General features: G+C 38.2%; 5 protein-coding genes across 5 annotated transcripts; 3 read left to right on the top strand and 2 right to left on the bottom strand.

The window, feature by feature from the left end:
• Positions 1-2,793: 2,793 nt before the first annotated feature.
• Positions 2,794-4,575, top strand: LOC137748683 (zinc finger CCCH domain-containing protein 39-like). The gene is made up of 2 exons (XM_068488854.1): positions 2,794-3,695; positions 4,196-4,575. The coding sequence occupies exons 1-2, from the start codon at positions 2,927-2,929 to the stop codon at positions 4,447-4,449; spliced, it is 1,023 nt and encodes a 340-aa protein (XP_068344955.1). The 5' UTR covers positions 2,794-2,926; the 3' UTR covers positions 4,450-4,575.
• An 807-nt stretch (positions 4,576-5,382) lies between these two features.
• LOC137747627 (nudix hydrolase 19, chloroplastic-like) lies at positions 5,383-7,757 on the top strand. The gene is made up of 6 exons (XM_068487767.1): positions 5,383-6,042; positions 6,276-6,416; positions 6,495-6,599; positions 6,721-6,820; positions 6,938-7,030; positions 7,261-7,757. Exons 1-6 carry the CDS (start codon positions 5,428-5,430, stop codon positions 7,548-7,550), a joined length of 1,344 nt encoding a protein of 447 aa, XP_068343868.1. The 5' UTR covers positions 5,383-5,427; the 3' UTR covers positions 7,551-7,757.
• Positions 7,756-9,499, bottom strand: LOC137747628 (uncharacterized). Its single transcript, XM_068487768.1, has 2 exons — positions 8,345-9,499; positions 7,756-8,198 (listed from the first exon to the last, which is right to left on the bottom strand). Exons 1-2 carry the CDS (start codon positions 9,059-9,061, stop codon positions 7,917-7,919), a joined length of 999 nt encoding a protein of 332 aa, XP_068343869.1. The 5' UTR covers positions 9,062-9,499; the 3' UTR covers positions 7,756-7,916.
• Positions 9,500-15,426: 5,927 nt separating this feature from the next.
• Positions 15,427-16,653, top strand: LOC137746908 (nudix hydrolase 19, chloroplastic-like). Its single transcript, XM_068486921.1, has 4 exons — positions 15,427-15,528; positions 16,079-16,219; positions 16,321-16,420; positions 16,538-16,653. The coding sequence occupies exons 1-4, from the start codon at positions 15,427-15,429 to the stop codon at positions 16,651-16,653; spliced, it is 459 nt and encodes a 152-aa protein (XP_068343022.1).
• Positions 16,604-18,086, bottom strand: LOC137746518 (uncharacterized). Its single transcript, XM_068486542.1, has 2 exons — positions 17,243-18,086; positions 16,604-17,094 (listed from the first exon to the last, which is right to left on the bottom strand). Exons 1-2 carry the CDS (start codon positions 17,954-17,956, stop codon positions 16,813-16,815), a joined length of 996 nt encoding a protein of 331 aa, XP_068342643.1. The 5' UTR covers positions 17,957-18,086; the 3' UTR covers positions 16,604-16,812.
• Positions 18,087-19,351: the final 1,265 nt, after the last annotated feature.

The following is a 19,351-nucleotide window of genomic DNA, read 5'->3' as shown; positions in this document are numbered from 1 at the left end:
AAAGAAGATAAAAAAGATAATGATGTGGCTTATTCTTGAGTGTTCAAATAAGAGAAGAGGGAGAGGAAAATGGAAGGAGAGAATTCCTACCCCTTATTTTATGAGTCACCTTTCGCCACCACTGTAAACACGAAAAATTCCTGAAACAAGAAACAAGAATACGTGTACAAAATATATTTTTGTGTTAATGATTTTGGGGTTACAATCTCTTTGTAATTTGATCCTCTGATTCTATCTTCGTAGGGTGAAGGTTTGTGGATGAGCTGTTGATCCAAAGGGCCATCGGGGCTTGATTTAGGGATGAACAGTTGATGAACGGATCTTCGAGGGCTTTTGGGCTTGATCTTGAAGACTGGATGTATGGATTTCTTCAAGGGCTTTTGGGCTTGATCTTGAAGGTTGATGGATGAGCGGATCTTCAAGGGCTTTTGGGCTTAATCTTGAAGAACGATTGGATGTGTGGATTTGTTGAGGTTGTTGATCCAAAGGGCCGTTGGGGCTTGATCTTAGGATGAACGGATGATGAACACTTTCTTCAAGGGGCCGTCGGGGCTTGATCTTGAGTCGGTGGAAGTTCTTCAAGGGCCGTTGGGGCTTGACCTTTGAAGGAGGATTTGACGAAGAACGAAGAGTGTTTTCTTGATCATTCGGGATTTGCTTGAGAGCTTTAGAGTTTCGAGGTTTCAAGGTTTTGGTGTGATGTAAATTCCCTTCTTTCTTTCTTTCTTTCTTTTTTTCTTTCTTCAAATGAATGCCTTGGCCTCCTATTTATAGAATTCCAAAACTTGATTTTTGGATTTAAATAATCAGATGAAATAAATCATTTCTGCCAGGTATTGACACGTGTCCTATTTGATGACTTTTCCAATTCATTTCGATTTTTCGTTGAGTCACACGCTACATGTAAAATTTATGTGACACGTGAGCGTTGAAATTTTAATTATTGATCAACATTCATTTCACCGAAATTTCGATGTCTACAACCACATTGTTACAATTATTGATCAACCGTGATGTGATAGCCAAAGAAATGTTGCATTAAGCTTCAGGCTTTTGCTGCAAATCCAAGCTTGTAATTTCATATGAGGTTTTGACTCGTAGTGAGTCGAGTGGGCTGAAACTCCATGCTATTTTCTTGAATTATTTTTTCTCTAGTTTAAAGCCTCATTACAACTCAAATTAGACCTTAATTTAAAATACCTAAAATATAAAAGGAATGACTACTACGTATAAAATGCAACTAAAATATGCAACGTATGTACGTAGTACATATTATTTTGGTCCAAGGTAATGAAAATTTCTCAAAAAAAGTGCATAAAATTGTAAATGTGGATTATAAGTCAGTCAATCATGATAGATTGTCTGTCTCTAACTGTCTAACACCTGAATCCAAAACCCCATTTTCGTAGGGTGCAGTTTTATAATATTAGAATACTAAAAAAAAAAGTACAGAGCATATAAAAGCCAACAACGATTTTTATTTTTATTGTTTTTTAAAGTACTTATAGAGAAAATAATTTTGAAATCAATTCTCAATAAAAATGTAAATTAATCATGTAAAAACACATAACTGATGTTTCTTACATGAAGTGTTTTTGAAACTAAAAATTATTCTCTAAAAGCACTTCCCAAACATTCTTGAAATTTGTTAAAATGATCAAACTTCAAATTTTAATTGCTAAGTTCATCCAAATAAATATTAACCACAACGTGATTTAAAATTTATAACATACCGATCGAATATTGACGATATAGCGGTTAAACTCTATTCTAGCTAATTGCCCTTTACTAAAAAGAACATAATAGATGAAGAGGAAACACTACATTCATGCATTCGTTGTGCTAATGCATTGTGGTTATTGCCCTACTAAGTTAGTAGCTCACTTCTTATGGATTATTTAACAGGTGTTGAATTAGAAATCTGAAAAATTAGTCGACCTTCATAGAAAGTATAGAGGAATTTTGGAATATATGGTAGAGAGTGACTATATTATTGTGAAACGTTCTAAAATAAATTAAGTGATTTTTTAAGTTTTTTTAATTTTAATTTTTTTTCTTATCATTTTCTACTTTTATTCGCGTATTTGACGTAAACCATTTTATCCACCGATTTCGGGTCCATAGCGTAAAGAATAGTAATTTTCAAGAAAAATAAAAGGAAAAATAAAGAGAAAGTGGAAACATAGGAAGACACACGTGGAAAGCCAAAGATGGATGGCCCACAAAACTGGTCCCCGCTGACGTAACCACCTCTCCTCAGTGACGTGCATTTACCAAAGGTTAAACGAAACTTTACTGCGACGTATTTACCCCTCAGTTTTTTACCCCAAAATCGCAGGGTTTTGGGACGCGTTTAGGGGTTTAAGCTTTAAGGGCTTCTCTCACACGACTCCTCGCCCACTCAGAAGTCGTGGGTGGGACTCAGAGAGTCGGTAGTGGCATCGATTTTCGTTTTCAAATTAGGGTTTCTTTGGCGGCTAGGGTTTGATCTTCTCTGCAAATCATATTGCTTCCAGGTTTTCTTCTTTCCCTGTCCTTTGATATAATTATCTCAAGAGTTCTTGAACTCCGTCACTTCCCTCCAAATTTCCAACCCCAAGTTGGTGTTTTAGCCCCAATTCTCATCTGGGTGTCTTGATCAAATTTGGTACTCCAAGCTGTGAACTTTGATCATCCCTCTCATCAGAATCAGTCAAAGATTGGTGGGTTTGTGAAGAAATTTTGGATTCTGCACAGCTTTTGTGATTTGGGTTTTCTTGAATTAGACTCTGCTCGTTGATTGATTGTTATCTGTTACAGTTCTTTGATTCTTGCTTGCTACCATACATTGAATTTGTTTAAGATTTGTTGGGGGATTTGAAAGTTTTGATCTTTATTTGACTGATTTACAGAGGAAAGTTTAGGTTATAGAGTAGTTTTCTGAGGTATGAATTTTTTTGATCACTCACAATTTATGCCGCCGCAAACGCCTTACAATGGCGGTGGCAGTAACGCGGTTAATTGCTGGCCGCCTGCATTTTCTGAGAACAATGATGACCAGCATTCTCAGTTTGAGCAGCAACCTTTTAAACGGGCTAGGAATTCTGAAGAAAGCCAATCAAATCCGATGCCATACCCTCCCATGAATATCAGGGTGCAGCAGCCTAATGCGCCGGTTAACAAGGGTGCGAGCAACATTTTCTATAAGACCCGTTTGTGTGTAAATTTTAAATCCGGTATGTGTAGGAATGGTGAGAATTGTAACTATGCACATGGCATTGAAGATATCCGCCATCCCCCGCCCAATTGGCAAGAACTTGTTTCTGTGCGTGAAGAAGATCGACCATTGCCTGGTAATTGGGATGATGATCAGAAAATAATCCACAGGATGAAGCTGTGCAAAAAGTTTTATAACGGGGAGGAGTGTCCTTATGGAGATAGATGTAACTTTCTTCATGAAGATCCGGCAAAGTTTAGGGACGATTCGGGTAGGTTTAGGGAGAACACAGCAATAAGCATTGGAACTACAGGGCCACCCGTGCCTCATGGGAGTGGCTCCAATCATCCTGAGGAAAATAGGCTTGTAAACGCAGGTATGGATGCTTTGCGGGGAAATGTGAAGCCAGTGTATTGGAAGACAAAGTTATGTAATAAATGGGAGACAACGGGTAAATGCCCCTTTGGCGAGAAGTGTCACTTTGCTCACGGGCTAACAGGTAATACTCAGTCCTCGTGCTAAGCATGTTAAGTTTACATTATCACTATGCTTGCTGCTCTGCTTAGTATGGTCAATTTTAAATGTTAGGCTAACAACCGTGTTTAGAACTGAATCAGTGTGAGCTTGTGCAATAGGAGTACTGGCATTTTGTTTTAGTTTGTGGATTTGATTAGTGGACCAATGTTGCTATTACTTAAAGTACGTAGGGTAACCGACTGGCAATGTTGTAATATATAGATTGAGATTATTTTGGATGCAGGGTAACAGATGTTTCGTGTAACAAAGGTACTTTGTAATTAGATGTTTCTATGGATGTGTAGCGTTTATTTGTTTTATGCGATTGGCATGTCATTAGATGATTAGGGATTTTTTTTAAGAATACTTGTGTATCGAGTTTGTAAATGTTAAAGAACGTGAATAAAGAGAAGGTTAAGAAAATGTGGGAACTGACCTTTTGTTGGTAATATTGGTTTTCTAATATTGAAGTTTTAATTTCAGAGTTGCAAGCTCCCGGTGGACGCACCATTGAGGCAGAATTTCTAAGTCCCCTTCCCTTTCCAACACCCCAAGTTGTTTCTGCTGTCAACTCATCTGCAACTGCAATAGCCGCACTGCCTGCTTTAAATGAAGAAGGGGGGCAGAAGAAGAAGGGCATGCTAAAATGGAAAGGGTCCAAGAAGATCAATCGCATATACGCTGACTGGCTTGATGATGTCCCGCTGGTGCACCAGCACAACTTAGTCGAGAGCTAAATTTGAGTTCAAGCTCTTATCTCGGCGCCATTTTTGAGTTGGTTCAAAAAATCCGGAGTGCTGTCGAGTTTCAAAAGTTTTGCTCTTGAGGATGATTTGGTTTACAGAGTTTGATCATTGTTTGTTGGTCAGATCTATAGGTTTCTGTTTCTTGTTATTTATAGTATTGGTTCCTCTATCCTCAGTAGAGATTGTTGTAATAATGTCGCAACACTTGCTGTTAATTTTTTAACAGATCAAATAAGAGCTCTTGATTGTAGATGTGATTGCTACTTAACTCCCCCACTTTGTATCAAAAAAAAATATAAAGACAGCTCAAACTTGACTACCTCTCGCGCTTACTTAACTCGTATCTACAAAAGAATTAACTTGGCTCCTTAAGATCATGGAGGAGTTTCTTCTCAAGAAATCTTGTGACTAATTCACGGTACTACTTGCGCTTATGATTAGAATCATTGATATTTTAAATTACTCTGTAAAGAAAAAAAATGATCTTTGCAAAAAAAAAAAAAATCAATTAAAAACAAGACAATTTATTCAATCAATTGTAGTAAATAGATAGACAGTTCATAAGTCTTTTATTGAATTCGTGCATCTGTTTTTATAAGGTTGAATGACTAAATGATCTTATATTTTATTAACTTTTTGTAAAAATGATCTTATAATGATTTATAGTATGAACGTTTAGGTCGTAGTCTTAAAATTCCGTAAATCGGTCATGAAATATCAAGAAGAACTCTATTTCTGAGAAGGCCCGAAGCAGAGTCCAGTCCAAATACTGAAGGCTCCCGTTAACCACTTGGGCTTTCTGTAAATTCCCATTGTGTGTGGCCTTATCTGACGGCATCCGGCACCGGCAGCTCGGCAGCTGTGCGTCTCAATCAGTGACAGTTGTCGTCACGCCAGCCTCGTAGTCACCACCTACCTCCGTTCGCTTTCCCTCTCTCTCCTCAAAAACCGCCACCACCCAATGGAAGCATGGTCAAGTTCTCTCTCCTCTCTTCTTCCACTCACCTCCTTTCTTTCTGTAGAAAATCCACTCTCCGCACCCTGTCCAGAAGAGCTCTTTGTTCCACCTCTACCGCCGCCGCCGACACGATGTCTATAAACCTCCAGTCCCACGCCTTCGCCGGCAATCCCCTGCTATCCAAGACCCCAAGTCCCAGCGACCCTTTTTCACCATCCCAAGCGCTCGAGACCCTCAAGACCCAACTTTTGGAAAGTGCCCAATTGCCCTTTTCCCTCAGCTTCAAGGTTTTGCCTTTCAGAAAGGGCAGGCCTTTAGCCTCCTCCGGCTGTGGGGCCGGCGATTCCGCGCCAAATTGGCATCTGGGTTGGATCAGTTTGTTTGAGTGTAAAGATTTCCTGGCCAATTGTGGGGTCCAGCTGAGTGGAGAATCGCTGGTGTATTTGGGTTCCCGGCCCGAAGACGACCTCGTTTATTGGGCAGTTGATGTTTCCGCTGATAGTGAGAGTAGCCTGGTTGCTGAATTGGGTAGCAAGCAATTGTGTTTTGTTGAGCTGAGGACGCTTATGGTGGCTACTGATTGGGCTGATGCCAGGGCTATGAGGGAGTTGGCTATTGCTGGACATGTAAGTGCTTCTGCCCAAAGCACTTACTGCTTTGCTATGTGTAATATTCTAAAATTGACATGTTAGTGAGATCAAGTTCCTTGAATTGCAATGCGAATGCCTTTGGTGTGTTTAATGAATGAAGCAATTGAGTTTTTGAACTTTTTTCGTATTGGCGCGCAATAGTTGTGTGATGATCTCAGTTGTTTTCCTAAATAGTTACGAATTGTTGTATGCTTTTGGTGTGTGATCAGGCCAGGGCTTTGCTAGAATGGCATAGTATATCACAATTTTGTGGACATTGTGGAGAAAAAACAGTTCCCAAGGAAGCTGGGAGGCGGAAGCAATGTTCAAGTGAGCTGTGCAGAAAGCGGGTCTACCCTCGTGTTGATCCGGTATGATTATGCTTTACCAGTTTGCATTTCAAGTTGGTGCTTTTCTCTTGTATAGCTCATATTGTGTCATTTCAACAGGTTGTCATAATGTTAGTCATTGATAGAGAGAACGACCGTGCTCTATTAAGTAGGCAATCTCGATTTGTACCTCGAATGTGGAGTTGCTTAGCTGGTTTTATAGAGGTAACTCTATTGAATATGTCAGACACTGCTAACTGTGTATAGCAGTCGGTATTAGTATTCATACTCCTTTTCGTGGGGTTGTGTAACAGTTTCATTAGTATGATCCTTTTCTCGTCCTTAGCCAGGGGAAAGCTTAGAAGAAGCAGTGAGGAGAGAAACATGGGAAGAGACTGGTATTGAAGTAGGAGAAGTTGTCTATCATAGCTCTCAGCCATGGCCTGGTATGAATGTTACGAAGTTTGTGTTCTGTTTCACTACAGACAATTGCACACACCATATGGGTTTCTTTCTTTGTTTCCAATAGATTGATTGAGTTCCAATTTTGGTTTTGTTTCCAGTTGGACCAAATAGCATGCCATGTCAGTTGATGGTTGGGTTCTTTGCATACGCAAAATCACTGGAAATAAATGTAGACAAGGAAGAGTTGGAAGGTACACAGGAAATTAGCTTGTCGTTGCAGTTTTAACTAAACTGCGTTTGCCGTTTCTTCATACTGAATTTGACTTCCTGAGGCCGCTTTGTGCTCTGTTTTGGAATTTATTTTTTGTATGAAAAGTAATAGAACTCGGTACAAATATTATATTTTCTGAATACAAGCTGCATTGTATGCATCCGATCAAATGGAGTGCTGATTTTCTTCTTTGAAATTTTGTCCAACCAGATGCTCAGTGGCACAGTAGAGAAGATGTAAAGAGAGCTTTGGCATTCGCTGAATACAAGAAGGCGCAGACAACAGCGGCGTCAAAGGTGGAACAGATGTGCAAAGGAGTTGAGAAAGGGCAGAACTTCTCTGCCGACTTCAATGTTGAAAGTGGTGAACTCGCACCCATGTTTATACCCGGGCCATTCGCAATCGCCCATCACCTCATCTCTTCTTGGGTTTATCAGGATGCAACAGATGGTGTCACAGCACGTCTAAAACAAACTAGCGGTTCCAATTCGAATTTGTAGCTCGGTTCAATTCATTTCATCCGTAATCCAAATTACTGGACTACTTACCTTTGGATAATAAAATAAGCTTGGATATATGTTAATTTGGATGTCATATGGTTATGGATGTTTGAATGTTTTTTCTTCTTCGAGATTCACATAATTCGATCGTTGTAAAAGTGTATTGTTTAACTTCTGCCTGATGACATTTTGGTTGTCTACTTGCAACTCATAAATCTGTGTATATATTTCAAACCAGAAGTTGATTTCACAAGAAGTTTCAATTGAGTTGATTTAAAGATTTGCTAATATCTTCAGAATTGAAGAGAAATATGGCAATGACACGAAGATTTTGTACATTTTATTTAGCCATGTTGCTACGATCTCTTATCCACTTTTGCCTGTAGCCCTTGCCCATTTTATTGTCGACCTAGCCAAAGCGTCCATGGGGTCGATACATTTCTTAAGAAGAGGGTCGTCCGGAGGCAGAACTCCCTGCAACTCATCAGAAGCAATGATCACGGTGTTCACCGCCCTCACCAGCAGGACCTGGATTGCAATGCTTAACAGGTTTCGTGCCCCCTCCATGTCCCGTCTTTTTATCGCTTCAATAGTGGGAATCACCACATGCTCCATGGTTTGCTTGTCAGGTACCACAACATCAAACCCCTGTCCATTGCCATTGCACCGAAATATGTTTTCCGCGGCGACTTAAAATGTAAGTAGAGTTTTCGAAGAAAATCGGAATTGGTATCTTCATGGTTCACATAGTTTGATAAATGAGCAAGAAAAACAAAATTAGGTTGAATGTGTACCTGACTTTGTAGCTTTTCTTGGTAAAAACCAGCCATTAAAGTTGCATCCGCAGCAAGCACTCCAATCCTTACATTACTTCCTTTTTCCAGTGGCTTCAAATTTGCTTCCCTGAGCTCCCGGGCAACACACTCACCGATATGAAGGAAGCGCAGAGAACAGTCCTCAGATATCTGGTCGTGCCACGCATGAGACAGATGACACGGCATGACTATGCATTGAGCGCCAGAGTGCTCGAGGAATGCTCTCTTGAGACACAAGCTCTCGATGACAGGCCAGTTATTTGATAGGATTTGAGCACTACTAGTACTTCTTCTTGTGAGTGAATGCAACAAACTGCGAATCGGAAGCTCCTTATACAACGTTGGATCGCTGCACACGATGAAGGGCGGGCATTCTCCTCCATCTTTTAGACTCCACCACACAAGCTTCTCCAAGAAAAGGAGGCTTGAATAAACAGACACCCCTCCAATGATGCCGACAGTGTTTGGTTGGCTCAGTACGTGGCATCTTGTTAGAGGTAAGCCCGAATTCCGAACTTTCTTCGATTCAGGTAGATTTCCGCTCTCATTGGTTTGCAGGACTGAAGATACTTGCACTGCAGCTACAAAGGAGCTTGATTTGGTTCTGTATTGTGTCCTAGTTTTGGTCAAAAGTCCGAAAAGAAGAGGTGGACGGTTTTGTGTGTGGAAGGATATTGTCATGCCTGCATCAACCATCCCCGTTGCGATGTGATCAACTACTTAGAACCCTAAGATTTCGGCTACTTAGAACCCTATTTGACCACCAGATACCGGTTTCTTGTATCGAATCCGCCTTTGAAAACTAGAAAATCTCATTACTCTCTCTACTTCACCACTCAAAGTTCAAACTTTCAGTATGAGGGTGTGATCATACCAACTTACGCACACATGATTCTATCATAAGTGCGAAGTTAAGCGGGTTTAAACGAGAGCAATACTAGCATCAAAGGATGGATGACTGTCTGTGAAGTCTCCGTGTTAAAGATGAATCCCTCTTGGAATCCAGACCCCAGATCGCAAAAGCTACTCCAAACCAGTCTTTGGCTTAGAAGTTTGGTGATGCAAGTAGAATGCAGAAAAAGACACGATCCCGGAACATTTTGCAGGGTTTTATATAAGCAAACAAAGAAAACACATTCAATATGGAATCTACATAATTCCTGTCCTATCAGGTTTTGCCATGGCAGCATTCTCAGCCGTTGAAATATAAAATTAATAAATGTAATTAAAAACAAAATAAATGACTTTTATTGCTAAAATATCTGCGAATATCTGCGACTTTAATTGCCTTTATCCTGCTGTGACAAATCTGATAGGGATTGCAGTCTGTCAGTATTTTAGGATAAAAAATTATTGACAGGCTGAGATCATTTCCACGTCTCATTGTTCGGAACCTAAAAATTAAGAAATTCTGATCACTTAAATTAAATACGACAGTCTTTACTACATCATTTCATTAGCACACTTCACATAAGCGGCCCGATCTCTATTAAAGGGTTTAAATTTTTTAGTTCTTAAACCATCTCCAACTGATCCGGCCAAAGGGCTAGAGAGTCGAAAGTTTTCCTGTTTGGTTGCTGTGAAAATGGAAGAATTTGACTAGCCTGAGAACAGTAAAGCACAAAACTTGAGGCTGGATTTTCTCGGAAGCCAAACAGAAAAACCCCAAAAACTGAGAAGTTGAAGCTTTTTGCAAAGAACGCAAGGGCTCAACAGTGAAAACTTTGCAAAGAACACGGATTCTTCCCTTTTTTGGAAGGAAGGAAGGAAGGAGAAGAACACGGATTTTCCAATTTGGGTTTTTGATAATTGATATTTCGGAAGTCCGTATGAAGAAGAAAGAGAGAATCTCTCTCACAGTCACAGTCACAGTCACATCCAATTGTTATTTTAAAATATAATAACTTTTTTCTTAAATAATAAAATACTGGTTTTACTGTGACACTGTTCAGACTTCAGAGACTACATTATTGGTGCCAGAATTGAATTTCTTCTGTCTATTAAATTGTTTTTCCTCTACAACGAGGAATTCGGATTCTCTTTGTAAGGATTTCAGAGATATGTTAATCGTGTCTATTCATCCTATATCGTACAGTTAGAAATTATTTTAAATATTTTTATTTAAAAGTAAACACAAACAGTACTTAACAAAAATTGACCGCACATGTCATTCGAAATCGTATTTGAAAAATTATTGAGTTTACATTTTGAAAAGTTATAGAGATAGTTTAATTTAAGAATCATATTAATTCAATTAAAATAATAAATTATGTTTGGCATGTGGCCCTTTGGCCCTCTCGGTTGGAGATGGTTTTTTGTCATAGGACTGTGTTTGGTCTACGGCCCTTTGGCCACGGTTGGAGATTGTAAGAAATATAACATGTCAATATTTATTAAAATATTAATTTCTTGAAAGACTATAGAATTAAAACGAACCTCCTAACTCTTCTTTAGTTGAAGATGACCTTAGACCATCTCCAATGGTTGGGCTAAAAGCCAAATGTTTTAGCCCGGAAAATTTAGCTTTCAGCCCAGAAACAACTTTTCTACTCCAACCGTTCTAGCCTAAAATTTTAGCCCGGGATCATTAAATAATGAACTTAGGCTATTTTTTTGTTAAATTAATTTTTTTTTTAAAATAAATATGTAGAATATCGTAAATTAATTTTATGAACATTTTAATATAAAAAAATTTAAATTCCGATAAATATTGGGTGAAGTCCACTTTGATTTTTGGGCTAAATTTTGGGGGGAATTTGGCCTTGGTTTAGCATTTAGCATTTAGCCCAAATTTTTCTCTTGGGTTGAAGTGGGTTTGGAGGAAAATTTTGGAGGGTAATTTGGCTTTTAGCCCACCATTGAAGTTGATCCTAGACTCCAAGGAGTTGGATCTAAAAAGCATCTCATCTCAGTTGCTTGTGAAACGTAACAAGTGGGTGTTGCTTGTGAAAAGTAATGAGTGGCTGTTTGTGTTTTGGTGTGAACATCCCATGATTGTGAGTGCTCAACCAACTAATTTGGTGAATATAAATTTTGATTAATCCTAGAATACACCTGGAATTCAGTAAGTTTTAAATCCAAAAACATTTGTACTGTTATTGCCACTTCGAGAAGTCATTTTGCAGGTCTTAAAATGCAACTTCAAACTTTTGTTTTTTAACCTGAGATAATCTTTGAAAGTGTCTAGCCAACGAGAGTTGATTGAACTGGAAAAGATCGTTTTTTTTGTTAAATTATGATCTAGATTCGAGTTTCGTTACAAACAATCTCTCTTAATGAGCGATCTGTAAAAATCAAAGAATAAGCTAAGACCCCTCTGTAAGTCTTCAAAAAAACTTGTGATATACTCTGACCCTAAGATGGGATAGCCTCCCCTTCTCTTGAACTTTTTATCAAAAAAACGTAGCCTAATCCAGTAAAAAGGCATGATTGTTGTAGTGTCAATCTTGAATATATTTTGCAACAACAAAAGGGGGTTGCTATTTGTATTTGCATAAGTAAAAAATTATTATTAGTACTTCAAAATTTATTTTACAATTTAAAATACAATTTTCTAACTGTAAATAAGTAAATAATAACTTTTTTGAAGTCGAGAAACTACTATACTTCCTTAAACAACAATAAGGCATTGTTCAATGCATCAACGGGGGATCCAAACATCACACATGTACAACAATATTCGATCAAAACCATTTGGTGATCGTCCTCGGAAAAGGATTCTCGCTGGATCCTTTTCCTAAGAATTCTAGGGATCTCGTGATCGTAATCGTTCATTGTACATCGTGCGATCAGTTTTCGTTAGATACTATTCATATTTAATTTTAAATTTTGAAATGATTTCTGACCGCACGATATACGATGAACGATCACAGGATCCTTAGAATCCCCTAGAAAAGGATTTGGCGAGGATCATTTTCCATCGTCCTCTATTATTTGAAGATTGACCGTGACTAACATAGTGACAAGTAGAAGTGTCTCATTCCTACTCCATTTTTTTAAGTGTTAACCTCTTACGTATTTTTCAAATAAGAATGAAATTGTTATTGACACGAAAACTCATTTTGATTTTGGAAATGTGATTTGATCGAGCTTCTGTTTTTTGTCAATGAGTAGTGCATGGTGATTTTTTTGAAACGAGGAACCCAAATAATTCCGAGACAAGAGGCACTCGCTTCAGTAAGGTCAAGGACACTTAATGAGACTTGATGAAATTTTTGTGATAATTGTGTGAGGCTACGGTTTCGCTTTGACGCTAAAAGGGATAGATAACTAAAAATCTCGCTTAGAGATCACAATGATAATCAGAGTAGAAGTTCACATCCTTCGTTTTACCAAAAGGCATTGTTCAATGCATCGACACATCGCACACATGTACAACAAAATTGGATTAAAACCAAGAGGTATCGATACGTAGAACAATATTGGATTGAAAGCATTGGTGATTTGGTGATCGTAGTCAATTATTTAAGAACTTTTATTCTTCTGGCTAAACAAAAAAACAAAGAGCCAAATAGGAATGTCTTTTTCCAAGTTCATAATATTCATAAACATGTTGTACATTTTGTTTCTATGTTTCCATGACCAATCAGAGTGACATACGTGGTAAATGATGATCATAGTGGTTGAGACCGATATATGTATATAATTCGTACATAAGTATAAATATTAGTAGATTATGTTATCCTTGGGTTAGTTTGATCTTAACGTTAGTGAAGTTCATATTTCATCAGCTACCAAGGATGATTCTAAGCCAACAAGGTTTTCTGTTTTGCGAGAGTCAAAGAGGGGTTGGAGAACGTTTATCATATGCAACATTACCCTGGCTTTGCAACGAGGTTATTTCCACGACTTGAACATGTAACCTATACAACATAATTATATCACATATGAACACACACAACTATGCATGTTTATCACAAAGTGTGTAGACATATAACTCCTTCTATATAATATAGAAATTAATTTTTTGATCACTGAAACTATGTACCTGATTGACACCCGTTGTATTTATTTATTATATTGAATGAAATATCACTCTATCGCTTCTGGTAAAATATCCATATATATATATAAGCTTATAACAATACATATTTAAGTAGGAAACCTATACTAAGAACAACATATCAATTACATAATATATTAGGAAACAGTTACTACAGTGAAGATTCCAGAGTCATCAAACAAAATGCATCAATGCAATTAAAAGTAGGACTATTATTATATATTGTATTTTGTTTTATCAACATGTCGATGTCGTAGTTTTTGCCTTCTTCAATATTAAGATGATGGTAAGTTTGTGTTAGCCGGAAGAGGATTTGGTCTGAATCTTTCCTATTAAAGGTTCAAGATCAAGTGATTCGGACTGTTAAAATTTAATTCAACGATTTTAAATAGGAGGTTCCTTTAAAAGTTATAATAATTATAACCGTCGAATCAAATTTCAACGGTCCAGATTACTTGGTCCTAGACATTTGATGGGAGAGATCCGGACTGGATCCTCTTCCATGTTAGCCGACCAATCAGCTTCAGCCAAATCCAAATTTGCTTCAATTATCACCTTGAATTTGAAGAGTTTCCTGACACACCAAATGTAATAACATAATTAATTATATTTAATGTATCGAGATTTGTTACGGAGATAATGAAAATTTTCTTCGAACCTAGTAGCCCGCCGACAGCTACTGCACTTCGACTGTCATCCAATTTTCACCGACACTGGATGGATGTTTGGTGCTCGGAGTCGTGACTCATCGTCGTAGAATAATTTACCATTAATAATAAAAAGCAACTCTAAATATCTTCTTCTTTTTTTATTCTTGTTTTTTTTCGCCGCTAGCATAGTATACCAGTTCCAAACGACAAGAGGTTTTCTTGTTTGTAGATCTCCTCCTTGGTTCATATTTAAAGCTTTTCAGGTTGAGAGATCCAAATTGCATGCTTGTCGTTTTTTCGTTGGCTTAAATTTTGCAAGAAAACGACGACGCTATACATCAATTTTAATATATTTATTGTTTTACTCCTGCTCATGACAATAAAATCTCACCGTAAAATTAGAAATGATAAATACATCGTAATCCTTGAGGATGTGTTCTTCATTTTGTTTATTGTTCTTCAATGCCACTTGTTGAATTTATAATTGATTATAATAATTTCTTGTTTTACTATCACCAACTATATAATTGGTGCTATGAGATATTGTTATATATCCTCATTCAATCATAAAATGATTAGATGTTTGAATCTGAGTATCTTACCTACCACCTTGTATGTTTACATGGTTACAAATCAACCATAATTTATTTCCCTTGTAATGAAAATATTGTTACTTTACAACTGGAAACTCGATTTTTACTCTATTTTGCTAAGATTTTGTCTATTAAGTCAAAATGTGACATCATATGCTCATATGGCAGAAATATTGCTTATGTGGCATGTATTCAAGCAAAAGATATAAGAATATATTGATAAAGTTATCATGTCTTCTTCCTTCTTTTGGATTTACTTCCATTACCATTCGAATTCAAAGAAAGATTGAGCCCCAAATCCATGGATGTTGATGCTCTCAATTTCAGACCAAATCTCTAAAGTATGACAACCTAAATTCATCGTCGAATCTACTTCTTTCTCTTCAATTTTCTTCCATTGACATACGAATTTCAACAAATATGACCCGAAAAACTGTGTATGTGGAAGGCCATATAGAATTTCAACAAATTTGACGCGAAAATCCCTTCAAGTGTTCGTATTGGTTACGTATTTATATTTAACGGGACTCATAAAGTAATATTTTCAAATATTCTCATTGGTTACGTGTTTGTATTTTAACGGGACTCATAAACCACGTGGGATTATCAGTACCTTTTTTTTTTTTTTTTTTCACATTGAGGCACTGGTCCACTGGAAATTGAGAGCACATCAGGCCTAAAGCTTCGACCTATGTCTATTCACTTCATCAGTCAAGGCCCATATTTGAACTCCCGGCCCACCCAGTGAAAAGTATCCGATCCATAAATTGGGCCGTGTGGCTATTGGGCCCAGCAATCACTGACATTGCAATAAGAATGTCAGTTGGACTTTTTGATAAGACTAAAACCTGGTTTGGTACTGAGATGATTCTGAAAAAAGCTGCTATCAAAAAAAGCTGGGAGCTGTTTTTGTGTTTGGTAAACACTCAGCTTCAGCTTTTTTTCACAGTTTTGGATGAAAAAAAGCCAAAAACAAGAAGCTGCAAAACCTAGCTTTGAAAAACTAGCTTTTTTTCACATCTGTTTTACATAAAAGTTTACCAAACACTCTAATACTGCTTTTTTTTTTTCAAAAGCACTTTTACAAAAAAGTTTACCAAACACTCTGCTGCTTTATTTCACAGCTGCTTATTCTCACAGCACAGCAGAAGCAGCTTTTTTTCAAAGCACAGCAATACCAAACCAGCTCAAAGCCTTTGTTTTTATCATGAACTTAGTTTTGTTTTAACGGATTAGAAACTTAGCATATCAAGCTTAATTTCTGTAAATGCCACATATCCAATTCTAAAATTGACATGTTAGTGAGATCAAGTTCTTTGAATTGCAATGGAATGTCTTTGGTGTGTTTAATGAACGAAGCAATTGAGTTTTTGAACTTTTTTCGTATTGGCGCGCAATAGTTGTGCGATGATCGCAGTCGTTTTCCTAATTAGTTTCGAATTTTTGTATGCTTTTGGTGTGTGATCAGGCCAGGGCTTTGCTAGAATGGCATAGTATATCACAATTTTGTGGACATTGTGGAGAAAAAACAGTCCCCAAGGAAGCTGGGAGGCGGAAGCAATGTTCGAGTGGGCTGTGCAGAAAGCGGGTCTACCCTCGTGTTGATCCGGTATGTTTATGCTTTATCAGTTTGCATTTCAAGGAGTATTTATACTCCTTTTCGGGGGTTGTGTAACAGTTTCATTAGTTTGATCCTTTTCTCGTCCTTAGCCAGGGGAAAGCTTAGAAGAAGCAGTGAGGAGAGAAACATGGGAAGAGACTGGTATTGAAGTAGGAGAAGTTGTCTATCATAGCTCTCAGCCATGGGCTGGTATGAATGTTGCGAAGTTTGTATTCTGTTTCACTACAGATAATTGCACACACCATATGGGTTTCTTTCTTTGCTTCCAATAGATTGATTGAGTTCCAATTTTGGTTTTGTTTCCAGTTGGACCAAATAGCATGCCAGGTCAGTTGATGGTTGGGTTCTTTGCATACGCAAAATCACTCGAAATAAATGTGGACGGGGAAGAGTTGGACGACATTATGGTTGTCTACTTGTAACTCATAAATCTGTGTACATGTTTCAAACCAGAAGTTGATTTTACAGGAAGTTTCAATTCAGTTGATTTAAAGATTTGCTAATATCTACAGAAACGAAGGGAAATATGGCAATGACACGAAGATTATGTACATTTTATTTAGCCATGTTGCTACAATCTCTTATCCACCGTTGCTTGTAGCCTTTGCCCATTTTATTGTCGACCTAGCCAAAGCGTCCATGGGGTTGATACATTTCTTAAGAAGAGGATCGCCCGGAGGCAGAACAACCTGCAACTCGTCCGAGGCAATGATCACGGTGTTCACCGCCCTCACCAGCAGGACCTGGACTGCAATGCTTAACAGGTTTCGTGCCCCCTTCATGTCCCGTCGTTTTATCGCTTCAATTGCGGGAATCACCACATGCTCCATGGTTTGCTTGTCAGGTACCACAACATCAAACCCCTGTCCATTGCCATTGCACCGAAATATGTTTTCGCCGGTGACTTAAAATGTAAGTAAAGTTTTCGAAGAAAATCGGAATTGGTATCTTCATGGTTTTCACATAATTTGATAAATGAGCAAGAAAAACGAAATTAGGTTGAATGTGTACCTGACTTTGTAGCTTTTCTTGGTAAAAACCAGCCATTAAAGTTGCATCCGCAGCAAGCACTCCAATCCTTACATTACTTCCTTTTTCCAGTGGCTTCAACTTTGCTTCCCTGAGCTCCAGGGCAACACACTCACCGATATGAAGGAAGCGCAGAGAACAGTCCTCAGATATCTGGTCGTGCCATGCATGGGACAGATGACACGGCATGACTATGCATCGAGCGCCAGAGTGCTGGAGGAACGCCCTCTTGCTACACAAGCTCTCGATGATAGGCCAGTTATTTGATAGGATTTGAGCACTACTAGTACTTCTTGTGTGTGAATGAAACAAACTGCGAATCGGAAGCTCCTTATACAATGTTGGATCGCTGCACACGATGAAGGGCGGGCATTCTCCTCCATTTTTTAGACTCCACCACACAAGCTTCTCCAAGAAAAGGAGGCTTGAATAAACAGACACCCCTCCAATGATGCCGACAGTGTTTGGTTGACTCAGTACGTGACATCTTGTTACAGGTAAGCCCGAATTCCGAACTTTCTTCGATTGAGGTAGATTTCCGCTCTCATTGGTTTGCAGAACTGAAGATACTTGCATTGCAGCTACAGAAGAGCTTGATTTGGTTCTGTTTTGTGTCCTATTTTTGGTCAAAAGTCCAGAAAGAAGAGGTGGACGGTTTTGTGTGTGGAAGGACATTGTCATCCCTGCATCAACCATCCCCGTTGCGATATAATCAACTACTGAGAACCCTAAGATTTTGGCTACTTAGAACCCTATATGACCACCACACGAGAAATGATAAGATTAGGAATGAGGATATCCGAGGTAAAGTAGGAGTAGCCGAAATTGAAGGAAATATGAGAGAAAATCGGTTACGGTGGTTTGGACATGTGAAACGAAGATAGAAGATGTGATTGCAAGATAGCGGTTCAAGGTTGAAGGGGTAGAGGAAGACCTATGAAAACTTTGGAAGAGACTCTAAGAAAAGACTTAGAGTACTTGGATCTAACGGAAGACGTGACACAAAACCGAGCTCAATGACGTTCTAAATTCATATAACCGATCTCACTTAGTGGAAAAAGGCTTCTTATGTTGCTGTTGTAGAACCCTATATGACCACCAGATACCGGTTTCTTGTACCAAATCCGCCTTTGAAAACTAGAAAATCTCATTCCTCTCTCTACTTCACCACTCAAAGTTCAAACTTCAGTATGAGGTTGTGATCATACCAACTTACGCACACATGATTCTATCAGAACTACAAAGTTAAGCGAATCTAGGTGAGAGCAATACTAGCATCAAAGGATGGATGATCGCCTGCGAAGTCTTCGTGTTAAGATGAATCCCTTTTAGAATCCAGACCCCAAATCGCAAAAGCTACTCCAAACCAGTCTTTGGCTCAGAGGTTTGGTGATGCAAGTAGAATGCAGAAAAAGACACGATCTTGCAACATTTTGCAGGGTGTTATATAAGCAAACAAAGTAAACACATTCAATGTCCAATCATAAAAAGGTAAATGAAATCTACACAACTCCTGTCCTATTCGGTTTTGCCATAGCAGCATTGTCAGCCGTTGAAATATAAAATTAATCCATAATGAAAAAATGATAGTAGCTCTTTGTTTTATAGGCTTTCGATAGAATTTAGGTAATACTTTCAAAGTGACTTGATGTCTTCCAGGCTATTCAGGAAGAATGCAGCAATTCCTAATCAGTTTGCCTTGTCAAAGAACAATACTTGAGTACTCAACAGGAAGTACCGTAGTTGCTGACCATCCTATTAGGACCACTAAATTTAAAACATCAAATAAAATCCTCTTACTATCTTTCTAACCAAACACACCATTTCATCTCTTGTACTAGTATCCAAACATCCATCTTCTTTCTCACTACAAAGCATTGCTGCCACATCTTCACCAACCACCTGCTCTCCTTTCTCCCGAAGTCATGGTAGCTTCACCCTCTCAAATTTCACGAAACCCATGAAAGATCTGATCCATCTTGCTAATCTTATAAAGGAAATTTCATCTATAAGAAAAAATTATGAAGCAGGTTGAAATTATTTAGTGAAATTTGGGAGAAGGTTGGTATTCGGAACTGCCAAAGATTCCAC

The sequence above is a fragment of the Pyrus communis genome, chromosome 10 (assembly GCF_963583255.1).
Source record: "Pyrus communis chromosome 10, drPyrComm1.1, whole genome shotgun sequence".
Taxonomy (NCBI): Eukaryota; Viridiplantae; Streptophyta; class Magnoliopsida; order Rosales; family Rosaceae; genus Pyrus; species Pyrus communis.
Note: the sequence above shows the minus strand (reverse complement) of the source record. Positions and strands in the feature narration are given on the sequence as shown.

Excerpts from the sequence above, each read along its gene's own strand:
- LOC137748683 (XM_068488854.1), top strand. The coding sequence starts at position 2,927 with ATGAATTTTTTTGATCACTCACAATTTATGCCGCCGCAAACGCCTTAC. Across the intron at positions 3,696-4,195 it reads CTTTGCTCACGGGCTAACAG|AGTTGCAAGCTCCCGGTGGA; the intron begins GTAATACTCAGT and ends TTTTAATTTCAG.
- LOC137747627 (XM_068487767.1), top strand. The coding sequence starts at position 5,428 with ATGGTCAAGTTCTCTCTCCTCTCTTCTTCCACTCACCTCCTTTCTTTC. Across the intron at positions 6,043-6,275 it reads AGTTGGCTATTGCTGGACAT|GCCAGGGCTTTGCTAGAATG; the intron begins GTAAGTGCTTCT and ends GTGTGTGATCAG. Across the intron at positions 7,031-7,260 it reads AGACAAGGAAGAGTTGGAAG|ATGCTCAGTGGCACAGTAGA; the intron begins GTACACAGGAAA and ends TTGTCCAACCAG.
- LOC137747628 (XM_068487768.1), bottom strand. The coding sequence starts at position 9,061 with ATGGTTGATGCAGGCATGACAATATCCTTCCACACACAAAACCGTCCA. Across the intron at positions 8,199-8,344 it reads AAGAAAAGCTACAAAGTCAG|GGGTTTGATGTTGTGGTACC; the intron begins GTACACATTCAA and ends GGCAATGGACAG.
- LOC137746908 (XM_068486921.1), top strand. The coding sequence starts at position 15,427 with ATGTCAGTTGGACTTTTTGATAAGACTAAAACCTGGTTTGGTACTGAG. Across the intron at positions 15,529-16,078 it reads GGGAGCTGTTTTTGTGTTTG|GCCAGGGCTTTGCTAGAATG; the intron begins GTAAACACTCAG and ends GTGTGTGATCAG. Across the intron at positions 16,220-16,320 it reads TCTACCCTCGTGTTGATCCG|CCAGGGGAAAGCTTAGAAGA; the intron begins GTATGTTTATGC and ends TCTCGTCCTTAG.
- LOC137746518 (XM_068486542.1), bottom strand. The coding sequence starts at position 17,956 with ATGGTTGATGCAGGGATGACAATGTCCTTCCACACACAAAACCGTCCA. Across the intron at positions 17,095-17,242 it reads AAGAAAAGCTACAAAGTCAG|GGGTTTGATGTTGTGGTACC; the intron begins GTACACATTCAA and ends GGCAATGGACAG.